Here is a 22,782-nt window from a genome sequence, read left to right on the forward strand (position 1 = left end):
AGAGTCTGATCTTGCACTTGAGCATGTCTCCAGAGTGAGATTAATTACCAGCACACAACCACTTGAGATTATGATATAATAATATAAAAGTGCTCGGCCTAAAAGCCTCAGATTCATACAAAGTAGCATTTTCTTTGTTCGGTTCTTTACTTTAATTAACCTATCTTTAGTTCAGATCACTTAAATTTTTCTTAATTTGAAGTGATGATGATCAAGAAGTTTTCCAACACCCCTCTCTTCCAACCAAATTATTAATGGAAAATATCCTGAAAGATCATTGTGCAATATGATTTGATACTTCATTGATCTCTTGATAGAAATGACAGTACATAACAAAATAATTGGGACAATCTCTTACAAAAAGGTCAAAAGGGTGTTCATTTCTCTCTAAATAATAGCTGGGATCGATGAAATCTGAAGATTTTTATCAAATCCATCTCTTTTCCAAAGAAGCATACAACTTCAAATAGGTTCAATCTTGTCTGGTTATCACTAATTAATACGGTAGTATCCATCATACACAACTTAAGGAAATCAATATTACCTAAGCAGAATTTCTATTAGATTCTTCAGGAGAATTCAAGAACCACCTATTTAGGCGTTCCGATGCTTTCTTGACCTATAGAAAAATGCATCAATTAAAACCAACATTAATAGTGTAATCATTCTAACTAATGACATTCATATTTCTAATTGGAAAATATTGGTGTTGACTGCGGATACTAACTGTATATGAGATTCATCATGATCGTTTTGATTTACCTGTTCATTCCAATCGGTTCTAAAAGTAATGTAGCCGAGCACGAGGCATTGGACCATGATGCCAATGATCATTCCAATCCACAGACCCTGAAAATTTTATTAAGGAAAATTAAGGACATGGGCATGTTTTAACTGACAATATTCATGCATTAGCATTTGAATGGATTCCTAGCAAGTTTTGGGTTCAATGTCCACACACATGGCATCTATGTATCTTCTCATGGAAGAAGAGTAATGGCATAATCCAAACATCTAAAGCTATCATAATCATGTCATAGCTAAGATGGCAGCATTGGCAAAGTCCCATTCGATAAGGCAAGCTTACTTTCCAACAAGAAAAAACATCTCAAGGAAATTGTTGCTTAATTAGTTATTATAATGTCTAGATCAAACACTAAATGGGGAAGAAAAAAAACAAAAGAAAAAAGAAGAAGAAGAAAACTTCTTACTTTTATTTCTAGATCGGCTACATATGCAAGAAGAACTCCTACTGGCACCCCAATCAGAAAATAGCTACCAATGTTAATATATGCAACCAGAGCTTGCCGACCAGCACCGACTGCCACACCTGTGAAACACAACTAATAGCATATTATACAAGCAATAAGTAGGCTGAACTTTCGTTGGCAACATATTGAAAAATCAGTACATGCCTGACAATACTGGCTGGATGCTGTTGAGTAACACAGATACACCAAGCAGGGTAGATAGATCTAACACGGATTCTGCAACTTCCTCATCACTCGTAAATAAATAAGCGATTTTTCTATCAAACACAAAACACAAAATCCAGGCAAACACTCCAAGACATATGGAAGTAGTAGTAATGACTTTAATGGAAAATTTTACAGCTTCAGCATCTCCTCTCCCTAGTTCGTTTGAAACCCGGACACTATATAAAGGAGATGATAGATAATCTTTTAGTTTTAAATATACCAATCAATAAACAAATAAAAACATAGATCATAATAAAAGCCAATACCTTGCAGCTGATAAGAAGCCAAAGAAGATCATAAATACCCAAGCAATGATATTAAGGCTGCGAGGTGATAAGTTCAACTCAGGATATTTTTTACCATACTTGGAGTAAAATGGAATAAGATCAAACAAAAATAAAAAGAGAGAATGATGCAAGCTGTAATTACTTACGAAATGGAAAAGGCGGATACTGCAACCGTGGAGTTCTTCGCATATCCCGCCAGCAATACTAAAACAGCATTGTACCATAACTCTAAGCTATTAGGAATGTGTGAAAATAGTAAGGATATGTTTATACGCACAGGGTGACAAAACAAGCCATAATGAATATTTAGACAAAATCATAGAAGAATTCAAATGAATTTAATTAAGAGAAATGAAGAATTAAGAATCTTTTTTAAAACACTTTAGTATAATAAACATAACCAAATATAAATATATATATACATATATATATATATATATATATAAGTTAACAGCAGTTGGACTTACCAAAGCATAACACCTGAAGAGATTGAGAGCTTGACGATTGGTAATAAATCCTGGAAAGCAGCTACTGTGAAACCTCTCCATGTGTTGGGACACCAACCTCCAAACACATATATGAACATTCCAATCACCACTGACCAAAATGAGATAGCCATCGAAGCCATTGCACCAGGGATTCCAAAGTTGAGTTTGACCACAAAAAGCCAAGACAAGAGAATATGAAGAACAAATGCCCCAGTAGAAAGAAATCCAACAACGTTGTTTTTTAGTTGTGCCTGTAAATACTTTTGAATGCTGAAGGTAAAGGGAAAATAGTAGAGAACTGGAATAAACCAAAGTGAGATATATCCAGCAACTTCTGCTAAGTCTTCTTCCTCACCAAGTAGCTCAAAGATGGGTGTTGAGAAGATAAAAACAGGGGCCAAGATTGTTGCAGTAACAATATTGATGATCCATGACCTTTGCAGGTAGATACCCAACATGTGGTATTGCCCTGCTCCAAACGCTTGCCCGCATAGAGTCTCAGTGGCACTTGACATGCCCAACTACGAACAAAAAATTAACATTAAATTCAAAAAATTTGTCCCATTTTATTTATATTACTTGGAAATACAAAAACGATTCATTTTCATTAATGGGCATTCTATATTTTTTAAGGATGTCTCCATCATTCTGTCTCTCGCACTCTATTTTCTCTCTTATGCCACAACCACACTCGACCATCGTGACCTTGTGCCATTCTGCCGTGCCGAACCCAGTCATACGTCGCACCGCAAGCTCTCTCTCCCCTCCTCTCTTCTCGGTTTCCCATTTTAGTAGGACACGCTACTTTCCCTCTCTCTCTTCCCGTTACTGATGGTAGCCAATTTCTCTTCCCCATTGCAACGCCCAAAGACAAAACCGTACCACCTTGTTGTTCCAACATCACCGTCCGTTTCAACGTGAGCTATTAACGAGCAATGGGTATACATCCTAGCCCCACGTTTATGCACTGGTCTGAATAGATTCTAGTGTTTGATGGGAATGCTTGTGAATTTGATTTGTATAAAAGCATAGTCTTGAAAATCTAGTTTGGACATATTATTGCCAAAGTGTGAAAACTAGTTTGAATGATTGATGAATCTGTGTGTAGCTACAAAAATTTTATGTAAGAGAAAAGATATATGTAATTGTGAATTGTGTAATTGACGTGTAATTGTTTTGAAAAAAAATAAATAAAATATAGGATTCACATAAAAAAAATTAATTTTTTAATAATAGATCCCACTATTTTTCAAAATAATTACATAATATTTAAGTACTTCACGGTTGTACGTAAAATCTCTACTTAATAGGAGCTTTGAAGTAGTTTTAAAAGCTTTTTGGCCAATGGCACTGATACGGGTTGATCAATATAGGTCTATGTTTGTATAATATTAAAATGTTATTGATAATTCTTCCTCTAGGTTGTGACACTATTATCGTTTGGTTACAAAGTCTAGATAGTTCATTGCCTAATGCAGTACTCCTAAACTAGATGTTTTAATACATTTAACTAATGTTCGAAAAAATGTGTTTCTATTAGGGGAGGGTAGCAAGAGACTCACATTGCTTAAGTATGACTATTGTAGTGTCTTGGCCTCACATATAAAGGTTGACCTAGGAGGTAAAGACAATTTAGAATATAACTCTAATGAGTTTAAATTCTTTTTGTATTTATAATTTAAATTATATTATAATTTGAGTCCAAAAATATTTTTTTAGACCCAAAAATAATTTTTTAGATCCAGTGGATTGGCTTAGGCGGGGGGTGGGGCGGATGGGGTTTTTGACCCTGAATCGGTGCTGCGGGGGGTGGGGTCGAAAGCCCCTCCTCCGCATGGTGCGGGGTGGGGTGTGAGGAAGGGTCTCCCTTGCCTGCACCATGCGGGTAGCATCCCTAGCTTTTTTCATGAAAATCATCTCAATAATTTCCTACACCATTATTTGTATATTGATATTGGAATGAAATTTTGTCATGAATGATATAGACATGAGCAATTTTTATATACTTTCTCTACTGTATAAAATGTAAATATGACTTTTGTATTGGTTATGTGATTATCTGATATTATTGGTTATTCCACGTATTTGAAAATCCTAATGGATAAGAATAAGATTTTGTATCCACTTTGGTTACTTGCCTTGCCACCGACATTAATTCTGAACTCTGTTTATGATATTATCATTATGTTAGTGCATAATAATCCATTCTCTTTACTTTTTGTTGTCCTATTAATCATTATGATTTCTAATCTTTCTAGTTTAAATAATTCATGACATTGTAAAGGCAGGATCTAAATAAAGTATAATAAAGAGGAGAAATGATTTTTATAAGTCCTAAATAGATAACTATCGTGCAAATCTTTGTAAAAAAGTAGATCTCACCTTAAAAAATTTATTCTTTATTAGTAAGATCCATTTTTTTGTAAAAAATTTACACATGATTTGTCTATTTGAAACTTATACTTAACGAAACTCAATAAAAATTTAAAAGAAAATTCTTACCAATATTCCATTTACAAATCGTACAGCAATGATCTGTACGAGTGCATAAGCCGCAAGATCCACTTCACCAATATGTCCTATAAATGCTTGTGTCACCACAAACACCCCAAATTGAGTGACCCTAGATATCATGGAAGGAAACGCTACCTTCCATATTTTTCTGCTTTCCACCCAAATCCTCTTTGGAAGATTGCTAGTTTCTTTTGGTACTTCTGATCTAAGCAATCTCTCATCCATCTTCTTGGTCTATATATATAATCCTTTAAAAAAGAAAACGATAAGTTAGCTTGAAATATTGAACAAATTTGATAAAAAAAAAAATCAAGAGATATTGACCTGAAAGGTTAATGCTAACACAAACATTACATTTAAAAGAATGGGTAAATGTGAAATACCCAACCACTATAGTCTAGAACTCATGTCTATCCACTTGTGTTTATCTATAACGTATATTCCCTAACCTTTTCAACAACAGTTTTGCTGGGTACAAACATGGTGTGCAATCGGCGCTAACCGATTTCTTACTTAGAATAAAAAAATGAAAATAAAAAAGCAAAAAAAAAAAAAAAAGTAAAGAAAGAAACATAAGCAAAACTTCTTCAATGAGTGGGTGAGTCTTCTTCGACAAGAAGACCACATCTCGAATGTTTCCTTTGCCTTTAAGATCTCTCTCTTTTTCTATCTCTTATTTCTTCTGATTCTACCTTCTAGGTTTTTTTTTTTTTTTGGCTCATCTCTTTCTTTTCTTATTTTTTTTTTCTTGAGAAAATGTGAGAAAATTGAAGAGGCAGCCGAACTAGGATCTAGCTTTCTTTGATTATCTTGTCTAGGCTAGTTCTATGTTTGTTGAAGTTATTTTTGCTGCTATGTGGTTCTTCTCTGCCTCAGTTTGTGGATTTGTATAAAACTCCAAGGGTGTTTTCTTTGTTGATTTGCTTTTTCTATCTTTGGGCTCAAGACTGGGTGTTCCAATGTCTTAGAATTTGTTATTTCCATTTTGTTTTCCTGGATTTTGTCTAAAGAATCTAATGGAAATGTGTTTGAGGAGTCTGTGAGATATTTCCCTCATAAAAATCCAATCTTTTGGTGATAAAATTTGGATTCTGGGCTCATTGACTGTGGTGGAGGATATTTTGTTTGTTTATTTTAATGGATATCCCATAATGTTGGTGTTGAATTTGAATTGAGGGATCCTTCCCATTAAGGATGCTAAAGCTGGAATTTCTCTAATTGCCATTAAAGGTCTGCTTCCAATAATACAACACAATGAACATTCTTTTCATTTTTTTTCCTCTTCTTTAAAACCAAGCATGTTAAGCTCTCACTAAAGTTCTGGGACTTAAAGGAATGTTCACTGATTTTTTTTTTTTTTTTGTTGCTTTGAATGTTTGAAAGCTAATAAAGTAAAGGCACCTTAGCAATAGACCTAAAGTTTGAAATGTATAATATTGAGACTGAACTTCTGCAGCAAAAGATTTCATTTTGAAAAGAAATCAGAAATCCCATTTGCTTTGCGTTCAAGGTCGACAGATTGGTTAGGGGAGGGAGGCTTCAAAGGATTTTGTGTTCGTCTATGGGAAGACGAAGGGAGGGAGGTCACCATTGTAGAACGATTCATGCATTATGAAATGCATTGTTTTTATTTTTCCATGTTGGCTGCCGACTCCCCAGGGTTATGCTGGGCAACTGTATTCAACATTTTTCCTTCAACAAAAGGCCTTTTGTAGAAGATCCAAATTAAGGCTAACGTTTACAACAATATGATTTGTCTTGTTGAGATCACAGTAGTAATCAAGTGTACGATGGTTATATATGAGACGACTATAACAAGACCATTATTAAAAAAAGATATATAAAAGAAGCGCATTTCCCAATAGGTTGTTCTTGATTAATCTTGAGGTTGCAAAGACTATGACAAGAAACTTTTTCTCAAGTGCACTATAGATAATTTAAGAAAACATTTTCTCGTTCGCTATGCAGCAATTCCTTACAGAACATCACAACATCTTCACCTGGAGTCATGAGGATATGATAGGAATCAATCTAGCGATCATGCAGCACCATCTGAGTGTGGACCCCATTGCCATGGGGGTAAGGTAGAGACTTAGAAGTTTCAGTGCAAAAAAGAATGTCGCCATTGCTGCATGGTCAACTGGTTGCACGCGATAGGGTTCATATTGGAAGCACACTACCCGAATTGGTTGTCTAATGTAGAGCAAGTAAAGAAGCTGAGCTACAAGTGGAGGATGTGCGTAGACTTCACCGATCTGAACAAGGCCTATCAGAAAGACAGCTTCCCGCTCCCTAGCATCGACTTGATCGTAGACTCGACAGTGAGCCACCGTATGCTAAGCTTCATGGACGCCTACTCTAGGTAAAACATAATCGTATGACCTCAGACAACAAGGAAAAAATGTCATCCATCATAGACCGAGGGTTGTACTACTACTCAGCCATGCCTTTTGGGTTAAAGAATGCAGGGGCCACCTACCAACGGTTAGTTAACCGCAAGTTCAAGGACCAAATTGGGAGAAATATGGAAGTCTACATGGATGACCTACTAGTCAAAAGCGGGAACCCAGCATAGAACCTAAAAGATCTTCGAGAAGCCTTTGCGGTGTTGAGGCAGTACCAGATGAAGCTGAACCCAGCAAGATGTACATTCGGCGTGGGCTCCAAGAAGTTCTTTGGCTTCATGGTGTTGGAGCGAGGGATCGAAGCCAACGCAGAGAAGGTGGAAGCTATCCTCGATATGCCTGCCCCATGGAGCATAAACAACATCCAGAAGCTCGTGGGCCAGGTGGCAGCCCCCAACTGTTGATCAAGGTCTATCGACAAGTGCCTCCATTTCTTCAAGGTCTTGCGGAAGACCCAAAGTTGGAAAGAGGAATGCGACGAGGCGTTCAACGCCCTCAAAAAATATCTCACCAGCCACCTGTTGCTCAGCCAACCCAGATGCGGGGAGGTCCTAATCTTGTACTTGTCTGTCTCAATAGGGTCCAGAGGCCAGTATACTACACCAGCAGAGCCTATAAAGGAGCAAAGGCCAGGTACCCCAGCATTGAACAGCTCGCTTTCGCTTTGGTAGTAACTACTCAAAAGCTTCGACCCTATTTCCAAGTTCACCCGGTCAAAGTCCTCACGGAGACCCCTTGAAGAAGATCCTACAAAGGCCAGATGCTTCCGGCCAACTCAGGAACTGGGTTGCAGAATTAAGCAATTTCAACATTGAGTATGCCCCGCGCACCTTGATAAAGGGACAGGTGCTGGCGGATTTCATTGCAGAATTCGCAGGCTTCCCTAGGAAACTGCCAATGCGCAACCCATGAAGCCCTTGCAAGTATTTGTCGACGGTTCATCTTGCCAGGCTAGAGGGGGAGTGAGAGTGCATATCATTATGGATAAGGGCGAGGAGCACGACTATGCTGTCAAATTGGCATTTAAAGCTACGAACAACAAGGAAGAGTACGAAGCACTATTCTTCAACCTAACAATCGCCAAGTCTCTAGGTGTTAAGAAGGTGGAAATTTTAGCCGACTCCAGGTGCGAGGGGAGTTCGCAGCGAAGAGCGAGAAGTTGAAAAAGTATCTAACACTAGTAGAGGCCAGGCGCATTAGCTTCAAGTACTTTCAGATCCAACATATCCTGAGGGCTAAGAACCACAAGGCAAACAGACTGGCAAGAACGGCATCCTGGAAAGAGAGTGCCCCACTCCCAGAACAAATAGTTTTCAAGACCGTCGAAGTACCTGCAGTAGGGATTGAGGTGATGGAGATCAAACTGGGAGCACTAGCATGGGCTACGGACATCATCAGATACCTGGATGCCAACGAAGTGCTCAATGACAAATGAGGAGCAAGGAAGGTCGTGCGCCAAGCGGCGAGATACACCATAGTTGATGGCATCCTATATAGGAAAAGGTACAACATGCCTCTCGCCACTCTTAAGGTGCTTCTCAAACAAACAAGCCCAACATGTGTTAACGGAGATACATAAGGGAATATGTGGCAAGCACTCTGGAGGAAGGGTGCTAGTGGGTAAAGCAACATGGGCAAGATACTATTGGCCACGCACCCTGAAGGATACAAAGGAATACATGCAAAGATGCAAAAAATGCCAAGAGTACTAGGGCACCCCATCACCCGCTTAAACAGTTGACTTCGATCACCTCACCCTGGCCCTTCGCTCAATGGGGGATCAACCTGGTGGGCCCCCTTACCCCTAGCTAAGGGAGGTGAAATTTGTGGTGGCCGCGGTGGACTACTTCACCAAGTGAGTGAAGGCCAAAGCACTAGCAACAATCACGGCAAGTAACATCACTCGTTTCTTGTGGAAGAATGTTGTCTGTAGGTTCTGCGTCTCTCGCAACAACGGGAGGCAGGTCGACTCCGACCACTATCGAGACTAGTGCTAGGACTTGAGAATCTAGTTTCAGTACTCCTCATCGGGACACCCCCAGTCCAATGGACAGGTGGAGGTGACCAATAAAACTCTGTTAAAAATACTAAAAAAGAAACTCAGTGACCGGAAGGGAGTGTGGGTGAAAAAACTCCCCATGGTTCTATGGGTGTATAGGGTTACAGTAAAGAAGCCGACAGGGAAACCCTGTTCACCCTCAAATACTGCCACGAAGCCATTCCGCCAGTTGAAGTTGAAATTCCCACCTATAGGGTGCAACGCTTCGGACAACGCTCCAATGACTAGCGACTTGAGGAACAGCTTGACATGTTGGAAGGGATTATGGAAGAAGCAAAAGTGACAATGACAGCTTATAAGAAGAGGGTAGAGTGTTTCTTCAACCAGAAGGTGCACCCGAGATTATTTAAGGTTAGGGACCTCGTGCTAAAGCACAAGGACCACTACCTAAGACGAAGGAAAGTTAGGACCATAGTGGGAAGGCCCCTACGTAGTCATCACCAGTAGCCGCCCAGACGTCTATTGGCTTTGATACTCTCAATGGAACAAGCTACAACACCCGTGGAATGCCGAGCACCTGCAGATGTTTTACCGATAAAGGCTTTATGATTTGTAAATTTATAGCTTGCTTTACTAATGGTTGCATACACTATTTTAACAGAAAACACAAATGTTTTAGGAATTGGATGTGTCAAAGTGGTGTCTCCACCAATGTATAAATCACCTCCAATGCAAATCTCTACGGAGGCACATCTTAGCCAACAAAATCTGCAATGACAACTTACCTCCCCGAGGGGCACGAAGGGGATAAATCATACATAAGTGCTACTCTATCCTTCTTGCAGAGGAGTGCAAGCTAGCCCTCAGCTGCCCGATAACTTACCTTTCTAGTGAGCATCAATAGATGGGAACGGGTCCAGTCCCAAACTGTTCAAACAGACTACCTCTCTGCAAGGGTCAATAGGCGGGACTATCCCCAAGGCTACCCAAAAAACTTACCTCGACATCCGCCACAACAAGAATGGCCATAGCACTAGCCTGACCCTCACTTACCTTCCCTATGACATCATTGAGTGGGAATGGGTCCACTCAAGAATTGCCCGAATAGACTACCTCCCCGCTAGGGTTAACAAGCTAGACTAGCCCTGGTGGCAACCCGACCTCCCCCATGGAGGAGAGCGGGTCCGGTCCCTCGGCCCCCTGAACATTACCCCATCCCCTCACAACAAAGAGCGGACGGCTCCTCAGCCCTCTAAAACTTACCTTCCCCATAGGGTACCAAAGGGATGGGTGTAATGCCTATGGCTATTGATCCCCCTGCGGCGAAGTGCGAGTATGTCCTTAACTACACGACAATTTACATTCCTCATGGACGTCGACAGGCAGGAGCGAGTCCAATTAGGGACTATCCAAATAGACTACGTCCCCACAAGGGTCAATAGGCGGGACTAGCCCCATGCTAGCCTGACCTCCCCCACAGAGGAGAGTGGGTCCGACCCTAGGGCCACCCGAGCAACTTTCAACGACCTTCGCTACAACGAAAAGTGGGTATAGCGCCAGCCTAACCCTCAATTACGTTCCCTATGACATCAACGGGCAGGAGTGAGTCCAGTCACAAATTGCTTGAACAGACTACCTCTTCGCGAGGGTCAACAAGTGGGACTAGCCCCTGCATTAACCCAACCTCCCCCAAGTAGGAGAATGGGTCCAGCCCCATGGCTGCCCGAACAACTTACTCTGTGTCCGTCACGGCAAAGGGCTAATTACCTCCCTTGGGGGGGCCCAAAGGGGAGGCACCTCTGACCCTCTCCCATCGGAATGTGGGTTAGTCCCATGACTACTCAACACAACTCCAAGAAGATTGTCTCCTTCAACGAAATGCCCCACGACTTTCACCGCTCTCCAGCAAAACAGCTCAAGTTTGCAAATCTCAATCATTGCTTACATTAACCAGGTTGACTTCTACGACATACTCAAACCTCTGCCAAAGCATCAGGGTGAGCCCGACCTTTACATGCCGCTCGGTTGCCTCTTGCTAAGAGTGAGGGTCAATGAGGCAAGTTCAGCCTTAACTTGCTGCTCAACCTCTACCAAAGTATCTGGGTGAGATTGGCCTTTACATGCTGCTCGACTCCCTCTTGCCAAGCGCAAGGGTCAACGAGGCGAGTTCAGCCTTAACGTGCGGCTTGACCTCTACCCAAGTATTTGGACGAGCCAGACCTTTACAAGCGTGAGGGTCAACAAACCGAGTTCAACTTTAATGTGCTACTCGACTTCCCCCAAAGTATCTAGGCAAGCTCGGCCTTTACATGTTGCTTGGCCCCCTCTCTCCGAGCGCAAGGGTCGATGAGGCGAGTTTAGCCTTAACGTGCTACTCGACCTCCGCCAAAGAATCTAGATGAGCCCGACCTTTACATGCCGCTTGGCCCACTATCGCTAAGCGCAATGGTCAATGAGGCGAGTTCAGCATTAATGTATTACTCGACCTCCGCTAAGGTATCTGGGCGAGCCTAGCCGTTATATGCCACTTAACCCCGTCTCGCCAAACGCGAGGGTCAACAAGGTGATTTTAGCCTTACAATGCTACTCGACCTTCGATTAAGGATCAAAGTAATCCCGACTTTTACATGCCCCTCGACCCCTCTCGATGGGCAAGGAAACCAGCAAGGCGGGATGACTTTAGACGTTCCTACCTCACCCTACAACATGGAAAGTCACTTACTCGTAAGGGAAAACGAGGGGCCAAGCCCATGGCAACGGCAATGCCATCTTTTACCCAACGCTTGACCTTTCCTCGGAACAAGCAAAGGATACACGTAAAGTGTAAACAGATGGTAATAAAGGAAAGACAACGAAAGAAAGGAACATGAGCAAAAAGGTAGAGAATGTTTATTCATTAACAATCGAAGTTTTTACAAAGAGGAAGATTACAATGTCTACGTAAGAGACTTTACAAGAAGAGAAAATAGACACGTGCATCTGAAAAAGAAAAGTACTCTACCGACGAGCTTGGAGTCGACGGGGTCGCTGAGACGCGCACGACCCCTAGTCCAAGCCCAGAAGTGAACAAAAGATAGGAGTCGGAGGACCATCACATTTCATGCACCTCAAGACTCTTCATCATTGGGACACTCACCAGGAAGATCGCCGTTAGAGCAAATCATTTTCTCATTGAAGTAGCAAATAAGGACTCCAGGAGCATAATTCTTATTGCTATCAAGGATGTCAGCGATGAGCAGGCGTCGAGTCGGTGCTGGAAATGGCCTTTCTTCTAGGCATCTTTGCCTCCTCCTTGGCTGGAGGGCATTCGCCCAAACTTGAACAATTCCACTGCAGGAGAAGCTCCTGGCACTAGCCAAGCCTAAGAGGAAAGCGTTGTTCTAACCTATTCAATCGAAAGGGTCGTGATGTAGTAATGGAACATGGACTGCACGACGAGTTTTGAGATAGGAAAAACTGTCGAATGATATGACCACGAAGCCCAGGAATAGATGGGCATTAATGTCTAAACCTCCCACAGAGTGCAGGAACCCATGTGCATCCCATCAACTGCCAAACAGACCCAATAAATGAGCCCGGGAACAAACGCATGGTAAGAGCCCAAAAGCACAAGTCTCCCTCCTTTTTTCCAAAAGAGGGCATCCCAAACCATAGTGGACCGTACGAGCAAAAAGTCCCGACAAACAAATCGGCAAGAAAAAGAAGGGGTCAGAAAAGAATAAGGAAACGACCACAAAGTAAAGCATAGGGAAATACAACGAGAAATGAGAATGTATATGTAAGTACACTAGTGTATTAATTGTCACGGTCCGTACAAAGAAAAAGAATGAAACAAGGAAATTTACATCATGCCAATACAAGGGGGAGATACAAAATCAATTGAGGGTGGCGTCGGGATCCACCTCAGACTCAACGAAGCCCACCTCTGGAGCATTCAAATCCGTTGGGTGCTCGACATGGTCTACCCCGGCACCTCCAAAGTTGTTTCCCTCAAGATCTACCCCTTCGGTGCCCTCAGGAGGGTGGGCCGCAAGAGCTTCATCTTCGGGAAGAAAGGCATCCAGGATCATTGCTCGGCCAATTTTGCTAGCATGATTAAAGGTAACAAGATCGAGATCGAGTTATTTGAGATTGATGGCCCTCATGTGCGCCTCCAACGCTCGAGAACTCACTTGAGGATTCGAAATTATGTGATCCCGTATTTTCTTAAGGCCTTTAATATACACGTACGCCCAAGTTTCGTCGTGGACGTAAAGGGCTTTCCTTAGTTGATCACCTAGGCGTGCAGTGACTTCCTGCACTTGAGCCAAGTTGCTCTGCAGATCCTTGATAACCACGTCCTGGGCAGCAATCCTCCACTAAGCCAACCCTATCCCTTTCAGCTCCTTCTCAACCCTCGCCTGAGCTGCCGATAGAAAGTCTTCTCGATCCTTCAAGGCAGCTGATAGGGACGAGCACTCCCCATCCAACAACTTGAACCGCTGGGCGTCAAAGTCTCAATGACCCCTCAGTTCCTCATTCTCCACCTGAACCTGGCTTGGCGACTCTTGGGCCAAAACAGCCCACCCCTTTGCCATTGCTAGCTCCGCCTCCAGGCACTTTTTCTCCTCCATCTCCCTACTTGCACAATGGTGAGCTGTCTTCACCATGAAGTGAAGCTTTTGATTCTGCACCTCGACTGCCTCCTAGCCGCTCACAATGAAGTCGGCCAACATGTTGGCTCCCTAAAGCCCACCACGGCAAGCAATGGAAGAGTAAAAAAAAAAAAAAAGAGACAGACGAACAAAAGAGGAAAAGAGTGAGTCAGAGAGAAGGAAACCTCAAAGAAAACACCCTACAGAGATCTGGCCACCTGCACCAAAGCCTTCGCCCGCGCACTCCTAGCTTCAAGACGAGTGGATGCAGAGATATCCTCAACTAAGCTACTCGAGGGAGGCGATTGTTGGTCTACCCAAATGCTCTTAACGTTGCCTGAAACCTCCTTGTCCAGCCCATCGGTTGAAGGGTTGGGAGGACCCCTAGACATGGGCTGTGAATCACCCTAGGAAAGTGAGTGATTTTTTCCCTCACTCGATGCATGCAGACCACCCTTCTCGAATCTCATTGTAGAGGCTGCACCCCCCATCGGTCAGCGATAAGGGACTCAATTTCCCTTTGAGGAACCTCCTCGACCAACCCAACGGCTGACCCCGCTGGGAGATGAATGACAACGATTACGGTCATGATAACACCTACAAGAGCTTTTCCATAGGAAAGCCCTCAAAAAGACGTATTCCCCTCAGCATAACCATACCCCTCTTCTGAGTCCCTAGAGGCACCTTCAGAGACTTGATCCCCGGCCACAAACCAAGCAGTGGACGCCAAATAAGGAGTCACCTCCACATTGGCTTCAAGAGGCAGCTCAACTACGGACAACTGACAAGGAATCTCATCCAGAAAGGTCCCCCCAAAATTGCATTTGGAGCTAGTTACCTCTCTAAGATAAGTCCTGCGACCCAGCAGGTGCAACGGAAGCCTTTGATTCAGCGATAGCCACAGGCTTAACGACTAGAGCAATGGTTCAAGGAGAAGCAACCGGCATGCTAAGGCCAGAGGATTTCCCCTCCATCGGTCTGTGAGAAGAACCCATGGGAGACATTTGAGAGACTGGGCTCCGAACAGGTGTCATAGGCCTCAATCACTGGATGCCGACCACCCTTACCAATTGACCCAAAGGAGACACAGGGTCACTACCAGCTTTGGTTGTCTCTGTGCGAGGTTTCTTCCCTTTAACCTCGAGGCGAAGACTTAGGGAGTGCTTCTTCGGAGAGGCCACTAGCCGCCGAGTGGAAATGCCACAACTGGCATGGATAGTGTGACCAATAGGAGGAAGGTACGCTGCAATGTTCTCCTCCCCTAGAAGAACCTCCAAGTGGACAGTAAGGGGTGCACTCCTTCACTCACTCTTTAATGATGGCAATGCGGCATATCTCTTCAGGCGTAGCTGTCAGTCGCATGACCTTGTTGCTGGGAATGACACCCCACTGGGCCCTAATGGAACTTGGCATGGCCAATCTACCCAATGGAGAACTCCCACCCTAGCTGAACACGAAGAAGAACTTACCAGTCCAATCCACGATTTTGCAATATCGCGATTCCAATATGATGAAGGCATTTATTGCTCTAAAGCTGCAGATATTCCCAGTGCCCCTTTTTACATTATGGGTCAAGATGAATTCATGGTAGGTTAGGTCAATGTGCTTCGAGTCAAACTTCAACAATGCATGCCGCCACAAGACGGAGCAGCATATCAAAATCCGTCAAGCATTCAGATGAAATTAGGCAACAGCCAGCCTAAGATGGTGCAGAACTTCGCAGATAGGGTGAGGTAAGGGCAGCCTCAACCCGTATGAGAATATACTGGGGAAGAGGGCAACATGCAATGCTGAACCATCAACATCGACGGCCCCCTCCCAGGGCCAGGAATTTCAAAGAACACCATGTCAAGGACGCAGTAAGTGGAGATCAGCAACTGTAGAAAGTTGCATGAGGCCTCAAAGGCCAGTGACAACCGGCATAACCCAACTCGGTGGGACTGGCCTCGTGCTAGTCTTACTCATCAAAATTTCTAAGCTCAATGGACTTTTTAAAGGCCATTAGTAGTAAAGGCGAAGAAAGAGAAAATAGGGACGCGAGGAGAGGGCAAATGAAACAAGAAGAAAGTGACAAAGACGAGACAGACCTTATATTGAGGAGCAACGGTTGGCCTTCCGGCTCCTACGAGCCGAACATTGGAAGGAGAACGGTTCAAATCCCGCCAACAGTGGCACGAAGCTGAAGAGACCGCCTGACAGTCATTAATGCGGAAGAGAACCTAAGGGCCTGACACATGGAGGGGCCGAGAGGTAAAAGTGTCGTCCCACTCAAGCAGAAAGAGTACCAAGCAATGACGACCATGAAAGGAAGGGGGAGAAGAAATTCCCATCGAGTTAGCTCAATGACTGATGAGAATTGGCGGGGTAACTGTTAGAGAGATTTTCCCCTAGCCAAGGGGCCAAAGTCCAAGCCTAATATCATGAGAGGCCTAGGCCCACCTGGCAATCCATCAGCCTCGTTTAAGGGTTCCAAACCCATGGCAAAAGGCAATGACCACAAGGGAAGCACGGGAAGATCATCACAAAGTGAAGGAGGGTTGAACACACCATATTAAAGGAACTAAGTCACAGATAACCTTAAGTGGACAGGGGAGTGCAAATCACGATCTTCTGGCGGGAGAAGAATGAAGAGATAAATAGCATGCATCCTTTGGTAGGACAAGGGAGGGAGTTATGCCGCATTAAATGCACTCCCTAGAGAGAGCCACGCTGCATTAAATGAGCATGACTGAAGAAGTTATGGGGAGGACACCTCCTCCTGCCGCAGGACATGGGTGCCTGATCCCAGAAACCAAGTATAAAAACCACTCCTAGATATCAGGATAAGGGTTAGACTCTCTTAACTCTCTCAATTCTCCTACACACTTGTCTAAAGGCAATACTAACTTTAGTATCAAAGACTTCCCAACCAACACCATGGCAGTCGTCCTATAGTGCTTTCACTATCTGTGCAGGCCTAAGACTAAAGACCCGAGCTGCTGTGAGCCCCGTCCAAAAGCGTACGAAACACGATATTAGCACAACTTTTTCAAATCCTAAAATAAAAATAATATTAAAAAACTATATATATTCTAGAAATATCTTATTCAACTTTCATCTTATCTAATCAACTTTGTAATATTCGGGTTAGATTTTTTAAATAGATATATATATTATTAGCATTCTACAAAAGTGGAGATTATTATAAAGTTTTGGGTAGTCCAAAGGATTATTTTTATTTTTTTAGAGAAGATAAATAGATTTTTTTTCATTAATTATTAAAACATCCCAATGAAAAATAATTTTTAAAAAAAGTTTTAGGGGACTGTGTCCCCACCGTCTTCCCTTAATTAATCCGTTCCTCCTGATCTATTTCTCCTATTCCTTTCCCCCAACTTGTACAAGCCATCACCTTTAATTTCTTCCCCTCACCTCTATTTTCATGCTCTCCTTTTCCACCGGATCATAAAAAGTAGCCAATCTCCAATTGATCCTACAACCACCACTAGATAATTTTCCACCACATTTTCAGTCAGCTTGAAACCCCACCCAGCTTATATCCACAAATATTGCAGCGTCCGATATCGAGCAATATTAATTATTAAATAATGGAAAACGCACTGGACAATGATACCTAAACTTTCCTAATTTACTGTTGTTTTATTATCTAGCTATATTTTTCTCTTTTTACTCTTGAAATATATATTAAAATAATTTCAATCAACTAATGTAATCATTTAATTTAATTAAAAATAAATTAAACTTTATAAAAAATGACGTAAAATAAATTGACGCATTTAGTATCCCTAATTAACTAGCACTTACTAAGCATATATATATATATATATATCGTTCTATGGTCATAAAATTAATCTTGAAGAGTAAACCAAGTCTACTAATTTGATGGGTCTTTTCCCTTTTCATTTAAATTTATTTTGTTGATCAGATAGTAAATTTAAACCCTCCATAATAGCTATAGCTAGCACCAATCTTTAATTACCACCCACCCAATATAAAATATATAGCCTTATTTCACCTTCAAAATCAAGATTGCATTAATAAATCCAGAGATGAAATATATGGAAGATATCTCATATATGCCTATATGTTAGCCGGGCCCCACCTCGTAATAAGTCTCAACAACTACTAAAACTTAAAGGAAATAAAAGGAATTGATCTGGTTGGCTCCAAAAGTAAGAAGAATCGCGAGCTTTCCCATTTCATTATTATATGGTCCTCTCGATATATGGCCGTCATTCAAACCAAAGCCAAGTTGAAAGAGACTTCCGCAATTTGGTCGGTCTTGGGAAGCGTATACAATGTCCAGACAAAAATCAAGTATATATCAAACTGCAAGTACTCTTTAATTTTGTCTGAGATCAGACTCAAAGACTGTCGGTTTTAATTTGAGTTTTGACTGACAGTTAGAGACAGAAACATCGTTGGAAACCATCTTGTTGGTTCCCGAATCATCTTATAAACTGATCATGGTACCATTTTTTTTCTGGTTTTGGTTCATGCACTTTCGTTTTGGAACGTGCATGCAGCAGTTGATCATCGATCTCTTTTACTTACTGTCATGTAGTAGTGCATGAGTGGTTCAATGATTTGTTAGGGAAACGAAGACCGGACTCATGATCTTGTGGAAAAAGAGGTCGGTACTCATGTGTATGCGCACGTGTTTGGTAGTTGGATAAATTAAGTTCATGTTTGGATGTTAAGTTAAATAAGTTAATAGTAATGAGTCGAGATAGTGAATTAAATTTTGTGAGACAAATCTAAAATGAGTTTAAATATGTTTAAATGTTAAGATGAGTATAGATATAATTATAAAAAATTAAATAAGATTATACGTAAATCTCACGTGTAAACAAGGGTTGAGTTAAAAAGGTCGTGGGTCCTATATAAAATAAGCTTTTAGTTGAAATAAATTTAATAATTTGATAATAGAGTATTTAAATATTAGATTCAATTTAAAATTAAATTAAATTAAATCTAAATTCAAAACAGAGCCTAAAGCTACTAGTATATATCGGAAATGGGGATCATGTGAAGGTAAGAAGTGGCCTGCATTAATTTATGTTATTCAGCAATGCTTTTAATAAGTGTACTACTCATTGTAAAAGAGTAGGTTAAAATGTAAATATTGTTTGTCTTCGTCTTTTTCTAATCCAGTTTGACTTCCTCCCGCGCGTATGCGGTACCTAACGCCATAAAATCTTCAGTATTATTTTAATAAGGTTAGTTTGAATGGTGGAAGTATATCGTCTTATTTTTTTTTATTATTATAATTTTTTAAATTTACATATAAAATATAATAAATTATTTAATTTTTTTAAATATTAAAATAATAATAATATTTTATTCAACTTTCTACTTTAATTTTAAACTATTTTATCTCATCTCACTATTTAAACTATACATAAATATCTATACCATTATAATTAAGAGTAGGAGTGACAATATGTGATATAGTCTGCAAACTCAATACCAACACGATACGAAATTAACAGATTTAAATTTGATATTTAATGAATTCAAGTCAAACGGTTAAGACACGTACGATTATAAACAAATCGAAAAAATTAATTTGTTTTTTTTATTTGAAAGTTTGAAAATTTTATAATGTTTAGTTTGAAAATGTTTTAATGACTAATTTAAAAATATTTGTATTTGAATAATATTTTTTTAAAAAATGAAATAGAATGGAATAAGATAAGAAAATATAAAAATTATTTCCAAACATTCCCTTAAAATAATCCTAAATATATGAGTTTTAGGGTGTGTAAACTCCGCATACTGTATTTAAAAAAAGTTAGTATATTATTAAAAAAATAATTTTTTTTCCTATAAAACTTAGATTTATCTATTATTTTAAAAAAATATATGAAATTTTCATATTCAAAAACTGTAAAAATAATGTCATGTGATATTATACCTTCTAGAGCGTAGGAGAATGGCTGATAGAACGAGCTTATCATAGTATTGAATATTATATATAGCACGTGAGAACAAACAATGATGATTTTAAATAAAATATTAGATGATTTAAACAAACAATCATAATTGTTCGAATTGTGAGATGAAATTAAATGATTTTAAATAAAAATTAAAAGTTAAATAAAATATTATTTTTTAATATTATTATTATTTTAAAATTTAAAAATATTAAATTGAGATTTAAAAATTTTAACTTATTTATTATATTTATATAAAAATTGTAAAAAATTATAATAATAAGTTGAGATGATTTCTCAAACTAATTTCCCAAAAACCAATACCGACAGTATGCAAATATACATAACAGACTTCTACATCACCTAACACCATTACTAAGGGTAGGTTTGATAAGTAAGATAATAATTTTGAGTTGAGATGAAAGTTTAAAATATTATTTTTAAGTATTATTATTATTTTAAAATTTTAAAAAGTTACATTGTAATTTGAAAATTTTGAAGTATATATTATATTTTGTGTGAAAATTTAAAAAAATTGTAATGATAAGATGAGAATTTTGAGTTGAGATTAGAATTTTAGGTGCCAATGTATTTGTATTTTTTACTTTTTCTTATATATATTTTATCATCTGTAAATATTTTTTTTTAAATCATAATATTATTAAAAAAATATTTTTAAACACTAAATAAAAATAAAATAATAAAAATAAACAATCGGGACACACCTTCAAAATTCATCTATGGTGGTTGTTTAGGAGTAGATATGAGAATTTTAAGTTTGAGATGAAAGTTTAAAATATTATTTTTAATATTATTATTATTTTAAAATTTGAAAAAGTTATATTAAGATTTGAAAAAAGTTAAATTGTTTATTATATTTTATGTGGATATTTAAAAAAATTATATTGATAAAATAAAAATTTTAAATTGAGACAAAAATTTTAGAATAAAATATATTTACCAAAACTGTCCTAAGTATTTGTGTTTTTCATATATTTGGTAGCCAAAGAGTACGTATGCATAATCATATTACTGTACTTGTGTCTACAGAACTAGCTAGCCACGTTTCACAAGCAGGTCCACTATATAGCCCTCTACGATCGAAAACCGATCGAAACGAATAACGCGAGCTGAAGGAGTACACGTATTCGCCAATGGAGTAGTAGAGGCAGTCTTAACGACGAGACAAGTTGAAATAAATCGTTCATCTTGAAATATATTTTTTTAAAATTATTTTTATTATAAATTTAAAAAAAATTAAATTATTTATTTTATTTTTATTTTAAAATTTAAAAAAATTATTATAATGAAATGAGTTAAAATGGTTTACGTTTGGTTACAAAGTTCATATGAGATATTTTGAATAGTAATAAATAAAATATTGTTATAATATAATTTTTTAATATTAATTTTATTTTAAAATTTGAACAAATTAAATTTTTTATTATATTTTATATAAAAATTTAAAAAAAATTATAATAATGTGTTGAGTTGAAATGATATAGTTTAAGTTTTATTAAACAAACGATCGAGACAATTTTACAGTATTACAGCCATGAAAACACAAAATAAACTGTGTTGGGAATTAGATGAAAAGATGATGAACGTACAGTACACAACATCCATCAAATATAGATAATAAGGATGAGAAGTACTACTTGAGTATGGATTTCTGAACTTTACTTACTTGGTTTTACAGTAATGGATCGCCGGCTCTGATGTCTTTGTGATCTATCAATGGCTTCCCAACTTCAGGCACTTCAGCAGATCGAGAGCACGTCGAGAGAGAAAGAGAGATAGAGATGAGACGAGAGTGTGTGGGTGTGTGAGCTGGGAGAGAGTCTTTGGGACTCAGTCCCCACGTCGACGCTTTTCCATCCATAGATCAAAGATATATATATTTATATATATATATATTTCGTCGGTTGAATCAACTTTTATAATGAAATAATAATCTTTTTATAAGGATTTTGGTCATTGTCTCATCCATATAACAGGTTATAAAATAAAATAAATAAATATATAAAAAGAACGTTTACTCAAAAGAAAATAATATTATATTGCTTGAATTTATTCCTTTAATTTGATTGTTTATATATTTTATTTTTTATTTTTTTATGTAATAATTAAAAAAATAACAATTAATATACTGATATTCTTTTTTTTTTTAATTTTATAAAAATAATATAAAAAAAATTACGGCATAGTAGCCTTACCTAATCGATCACCGGACTATTAATTTTAATTGTGACGTGTCACAGTCATGCACGTACGCACTGACCAAATCATGATGCCAGTTGTAGCCACGTAGCTTGTCCGTTCTTGGCATGCGAAAATTCGCCTATTTACAGACTTACACAGCCCATATGTCCAGTCGATCAGCCATTCGTTGCCAACTTGCTACTCTAGGGATTGGATAATATCTAAATCCAAATTATTTTATTTTATCTTACATAATTTTTATAAATTTTTATATAAAATATAATAAATAATTTAATTTTTTTAAAATTTTAAAATAAAATTAATATTAAAAATTAATATTATAATTATATTTTATTTAATTTTAAATAAAATATCTCATTTAAATTATATAACTAAATAAATTTAAGAGCAGTGCTAGCACGAGACGGCTTTTGATAAGAATAAAAAAAAAATTTCTTTATTTTTTTCATTATTATTTTTATATATTTAAACATTTAAAAATAAAAATAAAAACACAACATTATTAAAAAAAAAATACTACTTTAATTACTGAGTAAAAAAAAAATTATCAAGATCTAAGCAACATTCAACTGTCGATAAAAACAACATTTTTCAAAAAAATAAAATTAAGCCATGACTTTATCCATGGGGGATTAATAATAATAATAATAATAATAATAATAATAATGTCATATGTTGATCAAATTTGATTTGTTTTAGTAAGTAATTTAACTTTTATTATGTTCGAATGTTTTAACTTATAACAGCATTGATATTATTTTAATCAAAGTTATCTCTAAAATTTAGCTAAAAGTATATATTTTATATAAAACTAAAAT

General features: G+C 38.5%; 1 protein-coding gene across 2 annotated transcripts; it reads right to left on the reverse strand.

Annotated features, from left to right (window-relative positions):
* Window positions 1-277: 277 nt before the first annotated feature.
* LOC122277363 (protein DETOXIFICATION 25-like) lies at window positions 278-21,626 on the reverse strand. 2 transcript variants are annotated; one of them, XM_043087327.1, is made up of 9 exons: window positions 21,429-21,625; window positions 4,756-5,015; window positions 2,233-2,774; window positions 1,912-1,998; window positions 1,745-1,801; window positions 1,416-1,654; window positions 1,212-1,330; window positions 763-849; window positions 278-619 (listed from the first exon to the last, which is right to left on the reverse strand). In XM_043087327.1, the coding sequence occupies exons 2-9, from the start codon at window positions 4,990-4,992 to the stop codon at window positions 545-547; spliced, it is 1,443 nt and encodes a 480-aa protein (XP_042943261.1). In that variant the 5' UTR covers window positions 4,993-5,015; window positions 21,429-21,625; the 3' UTR covers window positions 278-544. The 2 variants fall into 2 exon arrangements, with proteins under 2 accessions (XP_042943261.1, XP_042943262.1); XM_043087328.1 differs by lacking the exon at window positions 4,756-5,015 and having other exon boundaries at window positions 21,429-21,626.
* Window positions 21,627-22,782: the final 1,156 nt, after the last annotated feature.

The sequence above is a fragment of the Carya illinoinensis genome, chromosome 9 (genome assembly GCF_018687715.1).
Source record: "Carya illinoinensis cultivar Pawnee chromosome 9, C.illinoinensisPawnee_v1, whole genome shotgun sequence".
In the NCBI taxonomy this organism is placed as follows: Eukaryota; Viridiplantae; Streptophyta; class Magnoliopsida; order Fagales; family Juglandaceae; genus Carya; species Carya illinoinensis.